The 23,433-nt window shown below is 48.1% G+C and overlaps 1 protein-coding gene across 3 annotated transcripts in view; it reads right to left on the bottom strand.

Moving 5' to 3' along the window:
- Positions 1-326: 326 nt before the first annotated feature.
- The window catches only part of LOC118503781 (mucin-19), a 42,492-nt gene continuing 19,385 nt past the window's right edge, over positions 327-23,433 (bottom strand). For 2 of the 3 annotated variants that reach the window (XM_036037456.1, XM_036037457.1), the window contains exons 3-7: positions 18,425-20,439; positions 4,309-5,219; positions 3,627-4,201; positions 2,509-3,021; positions 330-2,433 (exon numbers count right to left, since the gene is read on the bottom strand). In XM_036037456.1, the coding sequence (XP_035893349.1) occupies positions 2,136-2,433; positions 2,509-3,021; positions 3,627-4,201; positions 4,309-5,219; positions 18,425-20,021 (3,894 nt within the window). In that variant the 5' untranslated portion in view covers positions 20,022-20,439 and the 3' untranslated portion in view covers positions 330-2,135. Of the gene's footprint in view, positions 2,434-2,508; positions 3,022-3,626; positions 4,202-4,308; positions 5,220-18,424; positions 20,440-23,433 lie in introns of all 3 variants that reach the window. The other variant, XM_036037458.1, reaches the window with a different exon arrangement.

The following is a 23,433-nucleotide window of genomic DNA, read 5'->3' as shown; positions in this document are numbered from 1 at the left end:
GCTGCCGGTGCTGGCTTGTGGACTATTATAATATATTTACTACCTCATCCTACATATTATTTTAAACCTGTGTTAAACTCTTCACCCTGCTCTCGGCTTAAAATTTGATTGCTTTCCTCGTCGTATAAGTCCGGCTCTTCACATACCTTCCCCTTTATAACTGTACAATGCTTTAAAGCCACCAACGAACAAATTATCTACATGTATTACCATAATTTAGACCGTCCTTCTTCGTGCCAAACCGAACAGAAAAGTGTTAAACGCACAGCACTACTGTTAAAGTTTGATTCAGACTCGTATTTAGACCATCTTGTGTTTTCTATTGATTATTTTTTTTTTAGTGTGGCTTGTGTTCGTGTGTAGCTTTTTAAGAGCCTTATTACCACATCCACATTTCACTAAGTGACTTCACAAGGCCTTTTCTCGCTCGCGGCCAGCCAAACGTACCTCACTCTCGCGCTTTTCTGGTGTATAAATCGTTCAGAACAGTATTTTGATGAACAGAGTTGTACGATTCTCTCTTCTTTCCACAACTAGAGATTGATTTTACTTTACATTTTTGTTTAGATATTTCCATGGAATATGAGTGTATTTTTTTAAATCGTGTCTCATATTTCATCCTGTTTTTCTTTTCAGTTCTTCACGAGCTTACACACACTGTGAGACATCTGTATCCCCCCGCATATTTTTCTACACCCCTCTCTCACCTTTACATTAAATTTAGACTAAACTCTTCCGGCCGCGCTTGGTGCACCGCGAAAGCAACAACTAAATATTAAACTAATCTCCACTTAAAACACAATCCATTGTACAACGATAATTCTGGCTAGGGGAGCGCTTATAAACGTAAGTAAATCATTGTTCTTCTCTCAATGCACACAACAGTGCGGTGTGCACGTGCATTCCGTTGCTCCATCTGTTTTTAACTGTCATAACTGTCCTTTCTTCTCTAAATTGCTTAGGTATGTAAAATCCTTCCCATAACGACTACGGTGTAATAAATACGCGTACGCTGCTGTTTGTCTATCGCTAAACACTATTACACAAAACAAACACAATACAATTTCTCGCTCTAGACAACTGGGGAAAGCATGAACGGGAGATAAACGGGTTTTTGCTAGGGCTCGCTGGATCTAAACGCATTCGCTACTGAAATACTGATTCTGGTGGTCGTTACACTACAACAGTACATACACAGACTGTTTGACTGCCCACTTTTCTACTTCTATTGTTTTTGGTTAACTAAACTCTCCCCTTTTCTATGTCGAAGGAAACGGATGGAATGGAAATGCAAAATAATTTACTAATACACCTACACTACTGTAGTGCCCTTTTTCAACCACCTTAGGTAAATGGGGAGGATGAGTGAGGATTTGGGAAGGGAAAGGATACGAAAGTGATAAGGTTGTGTGCGTGTGTGTACCGTTTTCGACAGTAATCCTCTTGCGTTCTATATCTCTCTTTAGCTACAGCTCCATTGTGCTCTCAATTGTGAATTTAAGTTTAATAACAGAAAAAATGCTACAAAGAAAGAGAAGCACACATAAGCAAACAAACACACGCAACGATCATCTATCGATCTTCTCTGACACACACACGCACACAAATACAGTAAAAACAAAACAAAAAAAAAAAGTGCGCCAAAAGCAAAATTAGGACATTCTCCTTTGCCGGCGCTTAAGGAACCGCTTTAGTACGATCATCCAGTGCGACGAAGCAGACGAACACGCTGATGATGTCGATGGATGCTGCTGATGCGATCTACTAGCAGAAGCTCGGACAGCGTTACCTTGCAGATGTAGCCGTTTACGCCACCGGTAACCCAACGATTGTATCTTCATCATTTTGCCGCACGGTCTTCGGGCTACGGTTTGAAACGATCCATTACCCCGCTTTCCCAGCTTCACCGGTAGCGGATGGATGGCGTAGTAGTAATGGTGAGCACCGGAACTTTTCACCAAACATCTCATCACTACCGCAGCAGCCGTTGGTTTGTATCTTTGGCCCGTTTTTTCCCGAAGAAAGCACGAAGCTCCATTGTTGGAACGTTTTCCAGCGCGTGTGACACCATCTTCGTCATCATCGTCGTCATCGCGCTCCTCGTCAGCCGGGTCGTAAACGTCACCATCGAGCAGCTACGCGTTGGAGTAGAGATGCTCGTCCATGGGCCGAAAGCGAACCCGCTGCCGGTAGTGATACTCCTTCAGATATGACTTCAGTGACTTTGGTAGCGTCAGCTCGTTAATCCCGTCGTACGTCGTATTGCTCACGATCACTGCCCGGCAGAGTTGCTGCAGGCTGAAGCTAAAGTTACGATTCAGCGGGAACGTTAGCATCGGTTCGAAAAACATCACACAGGACGGATCCTTGTAGTGTTCCAGCAGTCCCGTTACGGTCGAGGCCGTAAACACACCCGGATCGCGTGAGTCGAAGCTACAACACAGAATCAATACAAGGAAAGTTAGATGTTGAGCAGGAAATAATAATTACACGAACCACCACACTTACCTAAACTTGTGATTGAACTGCTCTATCCGAGCGTGCAACGACCGGTTGTACTTGCGGAACGACACCGAAAACAGGAACTCCTCCTGGGCCGAATCGCGCAACAGGAAGGTACCCTCCGGCTTACCCTCGAGCAACCGTTCCGCCTCGTACCGATCCATCTTGCCCCAGTAAAAGCTGCAGCTGGTAATTTTCTGCAAATCCGGCACCAGACAGTGGATGAAATCGACCTGCGAATGGATGCGCAACCGGCCGAACCCGGCCCGGCCCGCCGCACACGCACCGGCCGCATCCAGCGGCTGTATCAGCTTGTTCGCCATCAGCAGCCCTCGCTGCATTAGGTCGCGGGAGTAGATGAACGCGATCGGATGGTTTGCGGCCGGTCCGGACGCGATCGTGCCGCCGGACATGAGGCGACGCGGGTGGAAGTTGGGCGGTGCATCTACACCTTCGCGGATTTCCAGCTCCCGCTGGATGCGGGCCCGTTCGTCACAATCTTCCACCGAGAAGTCATCGCTAGAAGTAGATTAGAAAAAAAACATAAAATTTTAATGAGCTCTTGAGAGGGGGAGGTAATAAATGGAGTCCCCTGGAGGATATTCCAAGCCGCAAAAAAAAAACGAACTGCTCTTGATCATGTGCAGGAAAGCGATTATTATAACACTACTCCGAACGCCCTTTCAGGATTGAAGATTCATTCAATCAAGCGCACTTCCAACGAAAACTAGCATCGTAGCACAACAGAATGTTCATTCACACTTCATTACGCGTCCGTTCAGATGGAAATGAAGAAGTGGCTGTTTCTGAGTGCACATTGAACGGAACGGAGCGCACTTACGTGCAGCAAAAGAGCGATTGCTTTGATTTAAATCGATTAAAACATAATGCGTTACGGGGTGAGGGCCAACAATCAAGGTACCGATTGTTTAGTTGAAGTGGAAAACTTTCTTCGAAACACTCTCCAGCTTAACCACCACACTTCTCAACCCGGTTTGCAGCGGGGATGAGCAGGTTTCGGGAAAATCTTCATCACACACAACAACACGACCAGAAACGGATTATTCCTCGCAAGCTTAGCGAAAAAGCGTCCCGATCACACGCGCCTTTAGGCTCACACGTACCTGGTGAGATCAAACAGAACGGGTGAATCCGACAGCAGTATCACATCGCTGGCAGCCGAGTGGTTCGATCCGAGGGGAAGAGTGCCGAATAGTGCACCTGCCGCTGCTGCTGCCGTTCCGCCAACACCGGACCCCGCCGCCACCGGTCCGTGGTGATGATTGGAAGGACCGGGCGCAGTCGAGAAGAAGAACGACGGATGATGGTCGGCAACCAGGGCGGCAGCCATCGCGTGATGATGATGGTGGTGATGGTTCGACAGCAACGAAGCAGGTATTGGCTCTGGGCTGAGTGATATCATCGGCGCGCCACCAGCTATCGATTGTGCTGCGGATGGCGATGGGCTACTACTAGCGGCGTTGCCGGCTCGGAGCGAGCTTAGCATATGGAGATTGAGTGGTAGCAGCCCGGTTCCTTGTATCGCTTCCTCTAACCATTCGACCGATTCGGCCGGTCTGGGGCTGGCAGCAACACGGGATGGTCCTGCTGCTGCTGCTGCTGATGTCGGCGCAGGCGATGATGGCGGTGGAGGCGATTCGCTCACCTTCCGGTAAGCCGTACAAACGCACGAGTCATCCTGGGAAGCGAAAAACAACACGTTATACATTACACACGTTAAAACACCCATCTTCAAAGGCACGAAACGGCGTTTACACAAATCTCACATCCACCAACGCTGCTTACCTTATCCGTTTCGCCTTTCAAAAGTTTCGCCGAAGCTAACAGCGAGTTTCCGCGAAGCATCGGCCCACTTCCAACGGTCGCCGACACAATACTGTTGCACATGTCCACGGACATCATGCCCGCGGTGGTGCCCGTTGACGCACAACCACTGTTCACTGCGGACCCTCCCGCTGCTGTCACCGGTGCGGCTTTGGTCGTCTGCTTGTGGACACCCGTCACTGTGCCGTTGGTGCGCGATTGCGAGGACCCACCACCGCTGGATGACTTCAGCGAGAAGGGCCAGTTAGATTTTTTCGATTTACCACCACCGCCGGAAGTTGGCGTGTCATTGGGGCGAACATTTTTCGAACCGTTACTGGCACGTTGCTGCTTGTGTCCACTGCCCGGTATCCAAGAGATGCGGGACTTTTGGTGCTGCTGCTCGGGCGGTGACACACCTTCGGCGGGAGTTGTGCTGTTAGCACAGCAACTTCCGGACCGTGCGTTAGACGAGCGCGATCGCCGACCAGCGAACGATAAGGAACCGAACAGTGTGGACGCGGTGGAAGATGATGACTTCCGGTTGCAACACGATGCTGCTGTGGTCGTTGTTGTTTTAGTAGACGTCGACGACGACGACGACGACGATGATGTAGCAGCCGTAGCAGTAACACTACCAGACGTGACCGTGGTTGCTGGTGGACTGTCACTGGTCGTGTTTGCTGAACTCGTCGAAGCCGCCGCGCTGCTGCTACTGGTCGGAGTTGCTGGTGCTGTTGTTGTCGGGTTCGAGGAATTGTCCTCCAACGCTACGGTCCGTTCGACATCCTCCTCCCTCCCACTGGCGATGGGTGCTGCCGCCGCCGCCGCTGCTGCAGCAGTAGTAGTACTACCACCGACGGCAGATGAAGTTGCCACTGATGATGATCCAGCTGAGAGTGAGAAGGGACGATAGAAAACAGAGAGCACAAGATAAATATAGAGATATTGGAGAGAGAGAGAGAAAGAGAGAGAGAGAGACCAGGTCCAGGATGCTGTGTGCGTGTGTTCGCATTGCACGCGATGGGAGAAGCAACGTGAGCCGATGAAGGGAGAAACGGTACACGGGACGAATCTTATTAACTTGGAAGCACTTCCAGGAAGCTCGGGGCTAGAGCCAGGGCGCAAGTAATGCTCAAAAAGCCTCTCCGATATTATATCCCGGAACCAAAACTCATCACCACCACCACCATCAGCATCGTTCGCTGATCCCTTTTTCGGTGTTGGTGTCCCCACGTGTGTCCTTCCTTCCCTCTACCTTTTTGCAGACCATGCCGGACGAAGTGGACACAAAAGAGATTGAGGAAAAAGGATCTTCCGAAGGGCAAAGCATCTGGCTATAGAATGACAATTAATTGGGTACGTGATCGACAACAGAGTTGTGACACAGTAAGACACTTAAGTGTGTATCACACAGCTCATTACATCCCCGGCGAGGGTGCAGATTGGCACGTTTTGTTGTGGCAACTATTTTCCGAAAATCTAATATCATTTTGAAAATGAACAGGTTAAAAATGGACATAACATGAAGAATTCAAAGAAATGAAATTTATCAAATAATTGATTTAAAATAAAACTTCTCACAACGATTTTAGACCCTTCCAGGACACTAGGATTTTGCGTTAGACAAGGACAAAGCAGCTTACAACGCGTCCATGTATTTTTACAAATCGGTTACACCGTAGGGTGTCCTTCCAGCAGCCCAAAAATGGTGAAACCCAAAAATTGGAAATCCATTTACGCAACCAACCAACGAAAATGCGGCCGCACCGCACCCGCCGTTCCTGGAGGGCGAGAACATCCGACGAAAATACACATTCCCAGAATAAGCAGAATAGATAGCCCAACAACCAGCAGGCAGCACCACAGTTGCTGTGCACACGCAAGAGCAGTATCAATCAGCGCGCGGACCCAGGACATTCCGGCTTTTCTTCCGGTATCAGGCGAACGCAAATTTCCAAAACCTCGTTCCACGCGGACCTGGCGCTTGTCTTTTGCAAAAGCCTTCGACGGGAGGAAAGCAGAAGAAAAATAGGACTTGAAGCAAAAAAAACCCGCAACAAACGAGCAGCAGACTATCGGAAGTACTTATAGGATACACTCCCTATTCTCGGAAGGACACAACAGGCTACTTTGTTGTTATTTTGTGGCATTCCGGGTAGCAAAAGTGTGGAAAAAGATAAATTTTGCTAACTTTGTGGTAAAACGGGGATACTTTGTTTTGCGCAACACGATCAAACGAAAGCAGAGTTGAAGCAATGATCCACACTTTGAAGCGAGAGCCTCATCACTCTTTCGACAAATTGAGGTAGATTTTTACAAAAATTGCTTACAAGAAGACTTACTCGTAAGAGGCGAATCAAATCACAATTTTAGCTAGACGCACGCTCTTCACAACGCACCGCACAAAACGCAATCAAGCGTTGTGTGGCACTTCCGGACACGGCCACCAAGAGGATTGTTTCGCTATCACTCAAACGTATGGGCATGCGCGTGTACTTCCCTCCCTCCTCCCCAACAAACAATAAAGAAAAAGGATAACACAAAACAGTTTGCAAACCAACCGGCCAAATACGTGGAAATAAAACTAATCTGCCAACCAACAATTGCCACGAATTGATCCTCCTGGTATGCCCTTTTTGCCTGCCGAATCAACCCAAGTACAGCAGAGTGTTGTGTACGTAGGAAATTGCTAGGAACCCAAAAAAAGGAAAAGGATTTTTTCTGGCCCCGGTGAGGTCAGGATCTCCCAGGTCCGCGTTGCGTGCGTGTATTTGAGTGTGGTGTCCTTCTGCACATCGCTTAAAGCTGTTCCTGTTCGCAGGTCATATATCTCTCCTTTGTACAAAAGTACCAAATTCAATTTCCTGAGAAGCTGTGTCCTCAGGACGAATATCCTATTGTGCATCCCCACCTCTCTCCTGCCTCACATCTCTTCTAACCTTCATCAACAGTTTTCATTTGCATGTTTTAAAAGCATGGCCATACCCTCCTGCTCGGTAGACTCCCGAGGACTTTATGGGATAATTCATTTGCGCTTTGCCGGACACCATTTTGAAAGGTGTGCCTCGTGTGTCCGGGGATCCGTTTGCATTCGCTAACAAACCGCCCATTCTTCTGCTAATTCGAGGATTTACTGATTTCCTTCCGTGAAAGGGATTCAGTGTAAACACGAATCCCACCACCCGTTCCCGGGGAGTTAACGCACACAATCAACGGTTGCTGTTGACGGCAGCAGCAGCAGCAGCAGCACCGGATGGCCCCCGTGTGCCCGAGCAAGAAAATCCGAAACCCAACCCCGGCTCGTTAACTGTTACCGTTTGATCCCAACGTTACGAGAAGGCAGCGTCGTCTTCTCTTGCCCGAGTACCGCAACACCAACCTTGACGTTTGTCTCTGTGTTGGATTTGAAATTTTCCAAAAACTAACCAAACGAATCCTGACGGAACCTTCCGTGAAGCGTCGCATAAATTTACATCAAAAAGCCTGCAGTCCAAGTACGCAGAAATCTACCGGGTCATTTTCAGCAGGCGATAGATAAAAGCACAGGGATCTTTGCAGTTGGTGTGGACAGATTCGCACACATCCGCAACTTCCAGCAGCAGTTCCCGGTGCGAGCAATAGTCGAGCATATGATGATGCCCCAGCACGGCAAAACACGTTACGACAAGTAGAGCACGCAGTGGCAGCACCAGCAGCATGCTTATGCTTTATGTTCTGTTGGATGGCGTATCTCTGCCATATGTACACGCTCCTGCTGCTGCCTCCTGCTGTCCGCTTATCGCACCAGCTGCGCCATTACGAATTGTTTGCGGGGGCAATTGGTCCTGGTTTTCGGTTCGGTTCGGCGAAGCAGCTGCAAAATGTGCATATGATGTACTCGGTTGCCGTCTCGGTAGCATACGCTACCTCGATTGAGTGACATGTATTGTGGCCCCTTTTCGCAACTCCTCATCTCCAACTACCCCACCCGTGAGCTCTAAAGCAGAGAGAAGAAGATATTCACCTCTTCCAATAGGCTTATTCTCGCTCCAATTGTTACGATCGGCGAGACAGAGCGGTTGGCAAAAGTGGGTCTTCTCGAGTGGTAACCAGCTCCAAAGAAACGCGTGTCCAACAATCGGACGCTTCGCAATCGTCATCGTCATCGTCGACACAAATAGAGCACCACACATCACATAATATCATCTCGCTCGCTCGTATCGCAACAAGATTTGCGCTACTGCCGATAATAGGACGACCCTGCGCTTCCACCATTCTCACAGAGCAACACAAAATTGTCGGCAAAAGTTTTGACCGATGACGTACCGTACGTACCACCTCCGTCGCGCGGGGTACTACTTTCAGGGTGGGCCACGCGAAACACGTTGTCGCGCACATGCGAGACAGAAATTGGAAACAAATGCGAGCGCAAGATGCTGATAATGGGGTCCTGCACCCCGGGCGAGGAGACAAATTATGGCCGGATCACGCGCAGGCGAAAGGTTACACTACTGGCGGACCCGCGATTGCGACAAGAACGGGCAGTTATTTTTTAATTTAATTGTCCTGAGTCCTACTTGTGGCTGCTGTGCGAGGTTTCGCGAGCTTAAAGGTCTTCCCGGGCCGGGTCCGGATGAAGATAGATGCGGTTATTTATTGTTTTCCAGCGCAAGAAGGAAACATTTTTAATTATCTTGTAGAGGGGACGAAGTAGAATTCGCTAAATCTAGATGATTTAAATGGTTATTACACTGAAATTCATTTACAGTGGAATTGAAGTTGTTGATAAGGACGACCATTAAATACCAAGAAATCATAACTATTTTCAATTCCGCCTAGTTACAAGCGTAACGAAAACGAAAGTGCTTTCTCCGAAGCCATCCAATCGATAAACGAAACATTTTCTAGCTGTCATTAACTTCGCCAAAATTAATTAAATTCGCTTGCCATTTTGGTTTTGATTTCCTTTCAACCCAATGGCTGACACGCACGACCCGAAAAAAAGGCCAAATGAAGCATTACATTTGAGGCGAAACAAGTCTCGCCGATTGGACAACATTAATCTACATTAATCCACAAACAGTAAACACGCGCGCTCCAGTGTACGGTCATAACTCTCACTCCTTTGCGCCTTCTCCAAATTCAGTTGCGAAGTCACACCACACACACACACACACACCAACCATATTAATCCACAGCTAATAGAGATAAATAATAACCCCGACAAAAAAAAAAACATTAATGATCCACCAACAACCCAATTTAGCACCGTCTGGAAGCACGAGGGTCACCTTTTTGCACCACACTGTCGCTCACAACACAAGCCGAAAACAAAACAGTAATGCAACAAAACTACAGACCCCAAACAGGAAAGCGAAGTTAGCGGCTCATTAAGCTGTCTCGGATGCGCACGTAATAGCCGGGGGTCAAAAACTTGTCCTCGTACACGTGTGGGGGGCGGGAGGGGGCGTTTGTTATGTGAAATGGTATCATCGTTATCGGAAAACTTTGGAAAGATATACTTTTCCTATTAATGAAAAGGCAGCAGCTATCGAAATTCACGCCCGCGAATTTTGACGTCCATTTGACCTGTCACGATTACCTAATGACATTAATTATTTCACTGAAATTGGACCTGCTTTGCCCGCCCCTGAGTATTGACGGTTGACTTTGATGAGAAAATTCAGCGAACTCTCAAGAAGATCACTTTATAGCGACAAATCGGAAACATCTTGGCAACGGCAATAAAAATAAACAAGCCAGAGTTACAGAGCGAGAGCCATTCATCGTTTCTACGAACAACCGTCACCGGTCACCTTTTTGCTAACCGCCCATATGTATAGTTGGTAACACGTAAATCAAACAGAGTTGTAAACTAAAGTAATCGCTTCCAGTGAACGCCTCTGCCTGCTTCTTCGGGCAACTGCTCCATCAATATGTATTTTGACAGATCGTTCCGTGGATCAAGAAGAAGCGAGGCGTCGTGATAGCTGATGTGATTAAGATGGAAAGCCTTTGATGATGGCCATGCAAAATCGTCACGTTCTACGATTTCTGTGAAAAGTTCATCGTAAAGAAGAAATGTAAATGTAAAGAAGAAATGCTAGCTGTTGCACCTTCCCAAGAATAGGGTCAGTTGCCCATAACCATAATATACCCGTGTTTCTAAAAAATCTGGTCGAGATGTTCTCCTCAGACCTTCAAAATTTTGGCAATCCTGACCCGAACAATTCTAGAAACTAGCAACTAATCCTCTCGCACTCTTCCTCTCCCGAATGGCATAACTCGACAACGATATCCCATTAATAAAACCATCCCAATTAGTCACATAAGTTAGGCATGTGAAGTGTACTGCCGAGTTCCTGGAAATTTGCTCGCCTTCTTGTCAATTTACAGGAATTCCGGCACGGAATGTACCACAAGGTATAAGCGCCCGTTGTGTGTCTTACAAGCAAAGTTTTTCCGCTAATTACTAAGAGTAGATATCCGTCCTAAGCCTTTTGAATGGCCTTTGAAACGCATAGCATCGTACCCTTCCCATCCTGTCATGACACATAAAAGGGTTTAAACGCCACGTACCGAACAATAGGCATAACATGAATCAGCCGGGCTTCACAGGTACATTCAAATGAAATTCGAACCGTTTCCTCCCAAGACAGACAGACAGACGGACGGGACTAGACGGAGAATGCTCTCCACACTTCAAGGGAGAAACACTAATACCCGATGTGACTCATAACCCCGCTTTGAATGATCTCCCGGCTAATTCCCAGGGGGGAAAGTATTTACAGCCACCACACCACCATCGGCTTCGTTTCGTTGCTGGTTGCTCGCAACACACATTCCACGACAATTAACGCTGGAACGAAGTTCCCATCTATGCTTCCCGTTTTAGCATCCATTATTAATACCTAATTGGATGACCAATAATCCTCTGGTGGTTTTGTCTTGCGGGGAAACTTGTTGCCACCCCCCCCCCCCCCCTTTTCACCGACTTTACGCGAGGAAGAATTGGAGGACCTGAGTTCGGTGGTGGTTGAGATTAGCACACTCCGCAGTATTCAAATGTACAGAACTCGCGCAGCGGGTTGTTGACACTCGGATTGGTGTAGTTCTTAGATGTTGACCCGGTTTAATTGCTATTGATACGGGTTATGAGGAGCCCGGATAAGAGTACCTTCAAGATATTACATCAAACGCTTCACTTTTCCAACCGATACTCGATACTAACCTTCGGAGACTGGAGATCCACAGTTCTTGAAGGGCCACAACATCTTCAAATATCTTTTGTGAGCCATATCAACTATCACATCTGTAGATGTGAGACTGTCCACAATCAAAATAAACTCTTCAATGCACTCTTCTTGAATACGCACACGAAATAACCTTTAACTTGTCTTCTAATTGACACCAATCTGCAAACACTTGCACTCTCTCCTCGTGGTGTACACTCAGGCACGATCGCCCCACAGAAAGTAAACTTCGATTCCCAAAGCGCAACTGTCACCCTGCACCGTCGCCGAAGAACTGCATTAATTCGGCGAGCAATCTTCACTGATATTGAGTGTACCACACGCAAACAGACGGCGTTCTAGCAGCGATAGAGGGTGGTGGTGGTAGTGGTGGTCTCTGTGTGGTGCACGAGCACGATGCGGTGACGCATGCTGAGAGAGCGTACGGCGTCCTCCTGCTGCTGCTGCTTGCTGCTTGTGTGCCGCTGAGGGATGATCTGAGCTTGATCGTTCACTCTCAAGGAGTGCGGCCTGCACGCGGACGTGCCGTACCAGTAGTCGGTTCGTATTAGGCGCATTAAACCGCACGCTGGCAGAACAAAAAGGCAATAACAAAAACCGACCCGAAACCCCCTGACACAACACCGCTGCGAATCGCTGAATCGTAAAATCGCGCCCTCACTCCACTGGTTTAAATAGATGATTCCAGCCAATGCTGGTATGGGAAGAAACGCGAGCGCGATACTGTGGAGAAGAAACTCCGAGGCGACTTGTGGGGTGACTTCCTTCTAGAGACACAGGGTCGACGTCGTGTGCGGTGTGTGTGTTTGTTTGTTAGTGTGGTTCGTCTAACAACCGCGAAGTGACCCGTGTTAGAGTCTCTATGTCACTGACAGCAGAACAAGCCAGCCCTCCCCGCGTCGATTGATGTAGACGAGACGACGAGCGGAAATGGGATCTCTGAGGAAAGAAGTTATCAGTATCGCTTGGTTGCGTCGCGATCTACACCACCACCACTACCAACCAAGATCACCTAACCCTCCGCGTAGAGGGGTGAGATTGTCCCCTGCAAAGTATGTCCCTGTGTTGCAGATGCGAACGCAACAACACTTGCTGCTACACGCGCGGCCCAGCCCAACCAAAAAAAAAAAAAACTTCGCCAGGAGAACGAGGCCACATGCACACAACGGATCCCATTCATCGGGATCGAAAATCGTCTGTGACTAACCGTGAACGAACACGAACGATCCTGTTCCGATTCTGAGCGGCTGGTTCGCGCAGCTGCAGTTGTTTACATTAGCTTAACGCGCTCGCTCCCTTTCTCTCTCTCTCTGCCAATCTGTCATTTATGTACGTATCAAACTCAATCGAGCCTTTCCTCACAAGTGCCTCACACACCCTCCAGAGTTCTCTCTTCCATCTCCTTCTTCGAGGCAGTTTCAATAAACATAAATTTATAAACATCACAATCGGTTCTAATACAATAGCTTCCGCCGCTAATCAAGCTGGCCTACGTGAGCTTCCTCTTCCCGACAGTCAGCCTCTCCTTCATTCTCGTCTGCCAATTGACAGTTGCGATTCTCACGCCTGGTTTAACCGGCCTTATCACCCGTCAACATACCTACCACAACTGCAACAGTCCCCAGGGGTATAGAGAGGCTATTCCTCGCGCTAATCTGCTCCGGTGAGGCTCGGTTGCGCCTTTTGTGGCGCCCCACTTCACATGCACCCTCCACACGCTAAACGGAAGTTCCCACAGCCGCCGAAATAGTGCTCCCCCTTGCAGATTAGTACGAGCTCGAGCTGAATTCGCTGCGATCAGATGACGACATCCTCATCATCAGCGTCCTCTACGCTTTGGCAGCAGAATGGTCGGGAAATGATGCAATAGTAATCCCGTCTTGGCAAGATTTTGGGACCCGAGGATTCGAATCCGAGCGGGACTCACCAGGGTGACATTGAGACACGAACATTCTAGACCAAACATTTGCGAATGTTTGACGGGAAGGGGAATTATTTATTTTTCCACAAACACACACACTCCGTGGGATGATGTTTTCTGGGCAGTTCTCGGGAAAGCTACTCTGGAATCCCCCAGTAGAAGTAGAGACAACATTTGACACATGATCAGAATGTGATAAGATGATAATGGCAGCGCGTTTTCTCGCAATTACTGTGCGATACCGATCACAAACAATACTTTCATTTTCTAAGAACAACTGTCAAGGAAAACACAAGTAAGTCATTTGTCATTATTTGGAAAATGTAAGGTCCGAATGTGTCCTAAAAATTTCGTAATTGGATTCCCATGTTGAGGGCATCAACGCCCAGAGCGGACATCCTTCTTTCGTAACACATGCCACATCAAAATGAAGAGGTCTTTCTTCTCTATCACTCTACAAACTAATGACTTGGGATCATTGGGAAGTATCACAATGAGATATAAGATCTTACTCCCAAACCCAATGCAATAGGACCTAGCCTGACCAACACTGCAAATTTAATACAGTGATTGTTAAGTAACAACCACCAAAAACTTCCATAAGCTCTTACCTTTCCTGGATGAATAATCGGCCATTATCCAGAATTCCGAACCATTATCTGCCCAGCGCAGGTGTTGTGACTCACACCGATAATTTAAACTCCGGTGCAAACTGGTATTTACAAGGGAAATCTCGATTGCTCAACGATTAACAAACATTGCGAGCAGGAGGATAGCGTTCCGAACCAACAAACGATAAAGCAAGACACACATACCGCTACAAAGGCCTTCTTACACCATCTTGCGCCACATCTAGCATGGTTACCTTCTTATCAGCAACACGCTATTTCTGTTCTCTAGCTGCTTATCACATTCCTAGCATCGTAGTAGGGACCCGCATGCCTAGTACCTCCGTTTACTCATAATTATCGGAGGTCCGGGTCCAAAAATAAACACATGATACACTCCCCAAAAAAAAACCAAGTTTGCTCACCCCACTACACTATCGATAGGGGGGCTCACTCTACACAAGCATCACCCTACGATTCATTCATAAAATAACATTACCCAATGAATGAAACTCCGATATGGAAATAGAACGCAACCATTCCCTCGCAGGGGACACAACGGAAGAAAGTGATAAGAAAATGACCCACAACAACATCACACACACACACACACAACAATTCTATTAGCAGGCAAAGCGGAAACGATTTAAGCAATTGAGGCATGATTTCTTGAGAACTTGAAAAGCCAAAGCGCAAGACGACATTCTTGCCGCATGGCGAATGGGAGCTCACTATCTCACGCAGGCAGTAGTATAAACGGTGCGGAAAACGGTTGTGGAATCGCTTCTTCCACAGACAAATAGGGAAGGGAGATTAAGCTGATTGGGCAGTGGCCACAGATAGCGGCCAGCGAGTAGTGTCTAATTTATGAACTGTCTCAATTATCATATTGAAAGCTTTAATTCAATCAAACTTCGTCCAGGAGGACTTCCTTTCTTTCCCCCTCATGATAAGGAGGAATAGCGACACAGAGTGAGGGGATGGTGTGGCAGACGAGTAGGAAATTGTGTTTGGACACGATTCGATTGCGATAGTGGCGTTCCTAAGTTGTTTTAGCTTCCAAAACACTACCCCACTCCCATTCGTAGCAGATGACATGGAAAACTTTAAATCCAACACCTGCAGTTCCCTGTAATGGTTCTCCTTGACCTCATTGGTCGCGATCCCCGGTTGTGACGTAGCTATATTGCACCGTTAGACCGGGTGACGAAAACACCCGTTACGCGTATGCTACTGGGTTTTGCTGGGGGGGTGAGTTGGAGCTGAAAGAAGAAACCCACCGGTTCTTGTACAGCAGAGCAGTACTTGGAGTAGGAGCACGCAAGTTTAGACCCTCGCTGACAAACGCAGGAAGACACGGCGGTGTATTTGTACTGTCCGAGGGAGAGGGCGGGGGGGGCTGATAACGCAACACCTTCCCGGTATTGACTCACATTTCTGGACGGGTTCCGGGGAAGACCTGTGTAGCCCTATCGGCGACACCCTACCCTAGCTCCCTCCTTAACACCCCACCGACATTTCCATGGGTTTGTCGAGCCGTACGTACCGCAAACGCAAGCAACCATGTACGACACATCATGAACATTGTGTTCTCTTGCGTTTGGAGGTGCCTGTAACTCCACCTCTTCCCGGAACCTCTTCATCTTTCAGCCGTTAGTCGAAATATCCGGCGAGTACTCTTATCCAATTCGACCCTCTCTGTGCGTCTCTGTGTGTGTGGTGATATGTATCTTCTACATCGGACGCGCACAGCACTCATGGGAAATTTCTCCCGCGCACACACACACACACAGGGTGCCGAAACGTTATCCGGTTATTCGGCGAACTGGAAGCCAATTTCCTTTCTTTTGGCGTAGCGTGCAAGCCAACCGTCCCCGATGCCATACCATCGTCATGATTCATGTAGGTCGGAGTGTCGGAAAACCTCGATTCGCCGAAAGCTTGAGATAAGAGAAAATGTCCATGTCCGTGGGCACGCAGACACTTGTGGTGCTGCTGCCATGTGCCGTGACTGCATCATATTGAAAAGAAACGTTCTGGCTCTGACGCGTGCTCTTGGTTCATGTGCGCCTGAACGATGAGTTGCTGTTACACTCTTTGCCGAAACAAAAAATGTGAAGAAGTTTAGACCGTGTTTCTTGACACACATCTCCATCATCAAGCCTGCTACACGTCATGTGATTGTATCAGGCCGAGCGGAACAATTGCATTTGTTGGTTAGTATCTTGAACCTCATCGTCGACATCATAACGATGACAGGGCAGCATTTATAATGTAACAGAGACAAATCACAAACCCCAATCGGTATCGGAGCAAACAAACAATTCATCGGAAACTGTACAGGCAGGCGATCCGGAATCAAAGCTTTCTCTTTCACATTTCTGGAAAGGAAAATTGCCTTTTCCTCAATGAGCCGAGCAGCAGACCATTGCAGAGCCGCTATCAATACATGATATGCTGATGCTGTTGATGCTGCATAAATTACGCAAACAACACCTTTGAGGAAAACGTTAATGGGAAAACATAGCGACTACGCCAGCGGAGGGGGGTTCATGTACTTTCCATGCTAATGGGACAAACGTGCGATAGAACGAATAAAGTGCATCCATCCATCGCACTGCACAGTTTTCCTGCAAAAACACTCACCCGCACACAAGCACACTACAACGGTAAAGATAGTAATATCCAATTTTCCCATTCCTCCGCGAAAAACCACTTTTCCACGAACGAAGGCAGAGATGCCTTTGGTGTCACGCAAACACACACACACACACACACACACACACTAGTGGAAGACGCTTTCGGATAGAGCGCGCGCACAGCTTCAAAGAACCACCTAAAATTCGCAGGAATCGTTGGAAATGATGGAAAATTTCTTTTTCCCAGCCAACCCACCCAAGGTTCAAAGAAAAGCGTCCACCCGCAAGAGACAGAACAGATCGGCAAAAGGTGAGGCAAAGAAGGCACCAACAAGTGATGGCACACAACGCGGACGTTCGCGCGCCCAGATTGTTCGTAATTGAATTCACAATTTTCCATTCTTGTACACACACATAGTGTGTTGCTGGTTGTGATGATCAAAGTGTACCGGCACTTCCGGAAAATTTGCAACGCCATTCATCCCACCCCCCTTCGCCAGCAGAACAATCTCTTAAGCGCCCGGTATGGACCACCGCAGGTTGAAAAGAAAGTCGCTCCGGGGAGTTTGCCGAGAAATGACTTCTTCGGTGCATCATCTGCCAGCCAGCACTGCCAGCCTGCACAGCAAGAACGAGAAGAACGCTACTGCTGCTGCTGCTACTGCCGCTTCATGCTATGCATACATTTTCCTTTCCTCAGTCAAATCGGTGTTGCGGATTTTTTATTTTTCCTGCATAGTGGATCACCCTGGCGCTGCGCTATTAACTATTAACGAGCCACTCCCCGACTTCAAAGAGCCTGTTTGTGTGGAAACATTCATTACAAAGCGCCCTCCAAACATCCTTCTTTTCAAACAACACCGCATTTCTTGGAACACTGCTGGAGAGCAAAAGATTGACGTACCTGTGTTTATATTCCTTTCCAGGGATTGTCAGGAGGAGGAACATTATTACACAAAAATTAGCTTTATGGTAAGAAATCGCTTATGGCGCTTTGATTACACGGGTCTGCATATACTCCGTAATCCACTTGACCTTCATCTTCATACGATAGAAGCAAAGTCTAGACAGCAAGCAACTCATTAAACTGTGGTTTGCGGCAGTAAAAGATTCAAACAACATCTTCGCCCCTGAGCCGAGAACCTTTGCCCTTGGTTTTGTTTTTCCCCGATGACCACACACCGAGCGAAATCGTAAAATACAGCTCCGTGCAACAAGGCAACAATAAAATAGTCAAATTTTATGGCCCACATACATACGCTACCATCCTGCATCCTCATCATGAGTGGTGATACTGCAAATAGATAATCCGTTATGAGCGGAAAATCTTCAAGAAAAGGTTCGCAATGAAATCACAAAATGATTCGTAAATAAATTCTGAAGTTGCGAAATAAGGCATGGGCATGCTTGCATAGGGGTCCCCGTTTCTACATTCCACATGAGGTCTGCCCGCACTCGCAGATTCCATAAATGGGCGATACAGAACAGAACCAGTCCGGAGAAGAAACCCTCCCCTGCCCATGACGCTCCACCGTGTAATGACACACGCAGTGCAAGATGTCCGGGGCGGGCGCGTAAACCACAGCGCATGACCATACGAAATAGTTTCCCACGATCCAAGGTCTAAAAACTCTGCCCCGAACAAGAGAACCTTCCCCACCCATGCTGTCCCACACCATCACCATCTACACCTACCTTTAGTGTTGTCCGGCGCTGTTGAAATCTGATCGTTCGCTTGGGAGACGGTCGTGCTGTTATCCATCGCCGTCGCTAGTGAAGTTACCGCCACAGCAGGACCAGCAGCAGCAGCCGGTTCTGGCACATTTACGCCACCGGTTGCCACCGCAGGTGTTACCGCCGGTTGGTTACTAGTGTTGAGAATCTTCTCCTCCACCTCGCCAACATTGCCGTTGTACATGTTCGTCCCATTTGCAACGGAACCCGCAACACCGGATCCACCGCCACCACTACTGCCAAGCGATCCAACACCGCCCAGCGAACCACTGCCAGAAGATGCATTGGCAGCCATAGCCATGGCACAGCACGTCGGACATTCACCAACACTGTACGGATGTTCGCCGCTTTCCTCCGTCACGTTATTGTTGCTGCTTCGCTGTCCTGCCGTGGCAGTAGCAGCAGCCGGTCCCAACTTCAAACCCTCCAGCTTATCCTTCAGATCGATATCGATGTCCATAAAGAGCTGGCTGGCGGTTGAAGCCGGTGTCACGGTGGATGCTCCACTGGCGGCAGGGCTTTCGGTTGCAGGGCGCGCTATCGCACCATTGCTAGAACCAACCATCATCCCAGCAGGGATCCACTGATGCTGTCTCCAGTCGATTGTGCTATTGCTGGGAGACACCAGATCGGCTGGCAAATCAGCGATACCGCCGCCACCCGTCACTGGATGATGGTGATGGTGCAGATGGTGATGCAGATGCATCAGATGGTGATGGTGATGGTGGTGCAGATGATGGTGATGGTGATGGTGCAAATGCCGCAACCGATGCAACAGATGGCTGATCGTGGCAGGATCGTGTCCACCGATCATAAACGACAGTGCTGGCTGGGGTGTCGTCGCCGCCGCCGGTACTGCACCTGGACTCGGAACATTGGAAGACGACATCGTTGTGTTGGTGACGGCTGGCGACGATGTCGTTGTAGGTGTAGGCGCCGAAAGCTCGTTATTGTTCAACCGATTGTCGATCGATCCGGTAGTGGTGCAACCGCACGCACTGTCTGACTCTGTTGTGCAGGCTCCAACATTACCATTCTCAAGGCAGGCACACTGTTGTGGTCGCCGAGAAAGTAAGTCGTCTGCAATAGTGACATCGCTTTCCGCAGGTCCAGCTCCAACACCTCCAACTTCCTCCGCCACCGTCGATGTGTGCTCCTCTGTCTCCACCGCGCTGGCGGCATTTGGTTCCATTTTCAGCATGCAAATCGTAATGGTAACGGAGCTTTTAGTGCCGTCTTCTTCACCGTCCTCCTCCGTCGAGCTGGTGCTGCACTCGGTACGTCCCTCGATGTCACGTTCGGTTACGTTCAGCGCCGACCCAACAATCGGTGCGACATCTGACGCACTGCTGTGCGGGCCCGTGTTACACTGCACCAGGTGCTCGGTAGTCGTTACGACCAGTTTATCCCTTAGCCCACTACCGCTACTACTGCCGCTGCCCCCCACAGCAGCTGCCTTCTCCTCCTCCACGACACGTTTCGCTGCTTTTTTCTCCTTCTTTTGCTTCCGTAACTGATGCTTCTGCTCTCGCTGGAGGCGGCTTTGTTTGCCCCCCATGAGTGTCCGATCCGATCGTTCGTCTACGACTGGCGATGTCTGCGACGACGTTCCTGCTTCTGCTGTAGCTGCACAATCGTACGCATTTGGGCACTACTACGCGGACACACAAACTTTGCGCCGACTGACTGCGAATGATGATGATGTCGATGCGCACACGTTTGGTAGTTCTCCCTGCCCGTCTGGGGTGGTGGTTTATCTTACTCAGCTACTGCGCAGTCGCACTTTCTACGCACTACACACACACACACACACACACCACACCTCGACTGGCGCGACCTGACTTTGTTTGTTATGCTGCGTCGTGATTATGTGCCGCTTCTCCAAGGTTCGATTTGCCAGAAATTGGTCGACCATCGATCACCGCACACACCAGCAATAGTAAGCGCAACCGATGTTCCCGCTCGATGTTGCGTTCCTGGAAAAGATTAAACGTTTATTAGATTTCGTTCGAAATTCATTTCTATATGCTGCGTGGGGTTTTGTGTCATCGTCAAGCTGTTTCCGTCCTACTAGTGTGTGTGTGTGTGTGTGTAACATGCCCGAGAGACGGGTAAAGTTCAAGGGCACCGGATTTAAAATTCTTGCTAACTATATTTATAATCTTTCCATCTATAACACAGCATTTCTGAGCATGGCTGCTTTCGTAAGAAGCGGTAAAGGTTATTCTGGTGAAAAATAGCATAATTCAACCTATACACTGTTGTACTTGTCCCGCGTGTATAGCTAACTTTAGACCCGGCTACTTGGAATTCCGATTCAAATTACATAAAAACTCGAGTGTAAAGTGTGTAAAGTGCTAGCACAAAGGACCCAGCCTAGCTGTAACTTATCTAGGACGACCTCCAAAACGAGTTTCGGTTCTCTGCTAACCCTCCCTATCGTGCTATCTTGCCAAACACCTTGCTGTCGATATTTATCCTTGACAACTACACCAAAGATACGCGCGTAACGCATGCTGATCATTACACAGTCCTTTAGTCGCCGAAAGCGTCGACCCTGAGGAAAAACCAAGAACCAAATAACCCAATTTGGGCCGGGTTGAATTTAGAAAAGCAAAATCAAAACATCGCCCAAGTATGCGCATGGAAGGGAAGCTGCTGCTTCGTGATTTGTTGGTACCTTATCCATAATTCAACCCAACACCTTTCCCTGCGTTTGGGAATAGACACTGGAGCACTGAAACCGAGACAGCGGCAACCAATTTGTAATGTAAAGCGCAATCATTCGTTCGGGTTTACCCTCTGTGCCGAAAGTGAAGCTAAATTGAATTAACTACAGCTAAGAGTCGCGCCCCTTCCCAGTCGTAGACAGCGGCGAAATAAGTCTCGCACCGCAAGGTCCTCTTCTACAAATTCTTTACACATGTTCTAAGGTATCCCCACACCCACACCAAAGTAACCTACTTCGCGAGTGCCGGCGCTGCTCGGTGTGCTCAAACCCCCCCCCCCCCCCCCCCCCCCCCCCACCATAAGGAGGTCAGTCTGAAGGACTTGCTATCGGATTTATATCGATCGATGATGAAAAATCACCAAGAGCTGTGCGTTACCCGTGTGGTGGTGGTGGTGCTAGAATTATTCCCTCGATACATCATGCGCCCAAAAGAACCTTACCTACAACAACAACAACATCAGCTTCCCAGTCCCCTGGACACAAGCGTAGGAACGGGCGTGGAAGACCTGCCACTACACAAAAGCTCGGACGTGTACCGTGTAAACAAAACCCCCGCAATATGTGCCGTTCATAAACAAACACGACGGACGGTCATTTGGCTATGAATGGCGGGTGGGCAGTCGCATTAACCTCACGATATTTTATGAACAACACACGACGACGACGACGACGGATGACGTTTGCGTTACGTTAGAATGACCAGGAATTTGCACACGTGACATACAACGCATCATCGACAGAGTTTGCTTACGGGCGTGTTGTTGCTCAACGGAAAGGGGCGAAGGAAGTTGGCTCAGGGCCATTCCGAAAATGGGCCATCACCGTTTATCTCTATAACCGTCTGTCGATGCGGCGGATAGGGACACACACACACACCTTAACTCAACGTTGGTTTGAAGATCATTACAGCAAATGTGAAAGAAATATTAACGTCACCGCTTCAGCAATTCATTGAAAAGTTCCCAACCATCACAGAATAATATTCTAATTCGAAACGAAAGCAACTTTCGCAGAATTTGAAGCACCACCTGGTAGCTTATTCCTCAGAACAGAGCAGAAGCTCACCATCAGTAATTAGTTCTGCGAACGAGCGATTTCGCAAGACACACAGAGAACCTGCGTTTGCCCTTGCTTCACATAAATCAATGCGGGATTCGGAAGAAATTCACACATTCTGGGAGAGCACGAAAAGAACGAGCCAACAACGTCTTCAGAGGTGCGAAAAATAACTCACCCAAGTTCCGCGGGTTTCGTGTGCACACACAGTGTGGCAGGTGTGAAGAGCGTTAAATTGACCGTGAATATTCAATCCATACCTGACCAGAATTTCAAAATAATAATTCATACGCTAGACGCACTCAGCGCAACTCTCCTGCAAAAAAAAAAAACATCGACCCCCTTTTGTTGCACCATTGAGCATGGGGTGCCGATGTAACATTGCTGGACAAAGACACGTTCCAGGAAAACCCGTTCGTGTAGATAACAATTTCCTTGAATTCCAATCCGCACCCATAAGCCTATGCTTTCAAAATTAAATATTTATCGCCCGAATAGGGGAGTTGTGAAATTTGGTTTGAAATTGGAATTTGTTACGAACGGTACCTCACAATTCCTGGTATCCGATGCAAATTGTTCTGGAACGTATCCGCACAGTATTGCTTGATAATGTAATTATCAAGCCTGGCATGAGAGGACGCGGGCTGCGTTCCCTGCATTTGCTGATAAACGTGGCAATTTTGCAAATGGAAATCAAAGTGGAAAGTGATTCGGACTAGCAAACAAACAACGTTTGCATTATCCCTCGACACCACTTTTGCACAGAGCTTTGAACTTTGACCTACGGGAAAATTGGCCAGCCGTTCCACGAAAATTGGGCAAACTTTTCGAAAACGGAAAACCACCACCACACCATTACAAACCCGGATTCGCTTTGCTTTTTAAAACTTATCAAAACACAATTTTCTATGGGATATTTCTGCCGTACCACAGCAGCGCACAGCATTCCTTCCTGGAATTAAGATTTTTTTTAATGGAAGGCAAAAATGAAGAACCGTCGCCTCCAGGAATTTTGACTGCAATTGTGTAAAATTTCTGCGAAAGTAAAAACATAAAATAAATCGATATTGTCACAAGCAAAACATCGTTTGTCACTTTGGACTGTTTTACTTCTCTCGAAAAGTGTACAAAATAGTGAAGCAACTGACCTTCTGCAAACACATAGAGCGAGGCGGAGGAAGAA

The sequence above is a fragment of the Anopheles stephensi genome, chromosome 2 (genome assembly GCF_013141755.1).
Source record: "Anopheles stephensi strain Indian chromosome 2, UCI_ANSTEP_V1.0, whole genome shotgun sequence".
NCBI lineage: Eukaryota > Metazoa > Arthropoda > Insecta > Diptera > Culicidae > Anopheles > Anopheles stephensi.
Note: the sequence above shows the minus strand (reverse complement) of the source record. Positions and strands in the feature narration are given on the sequence as shown.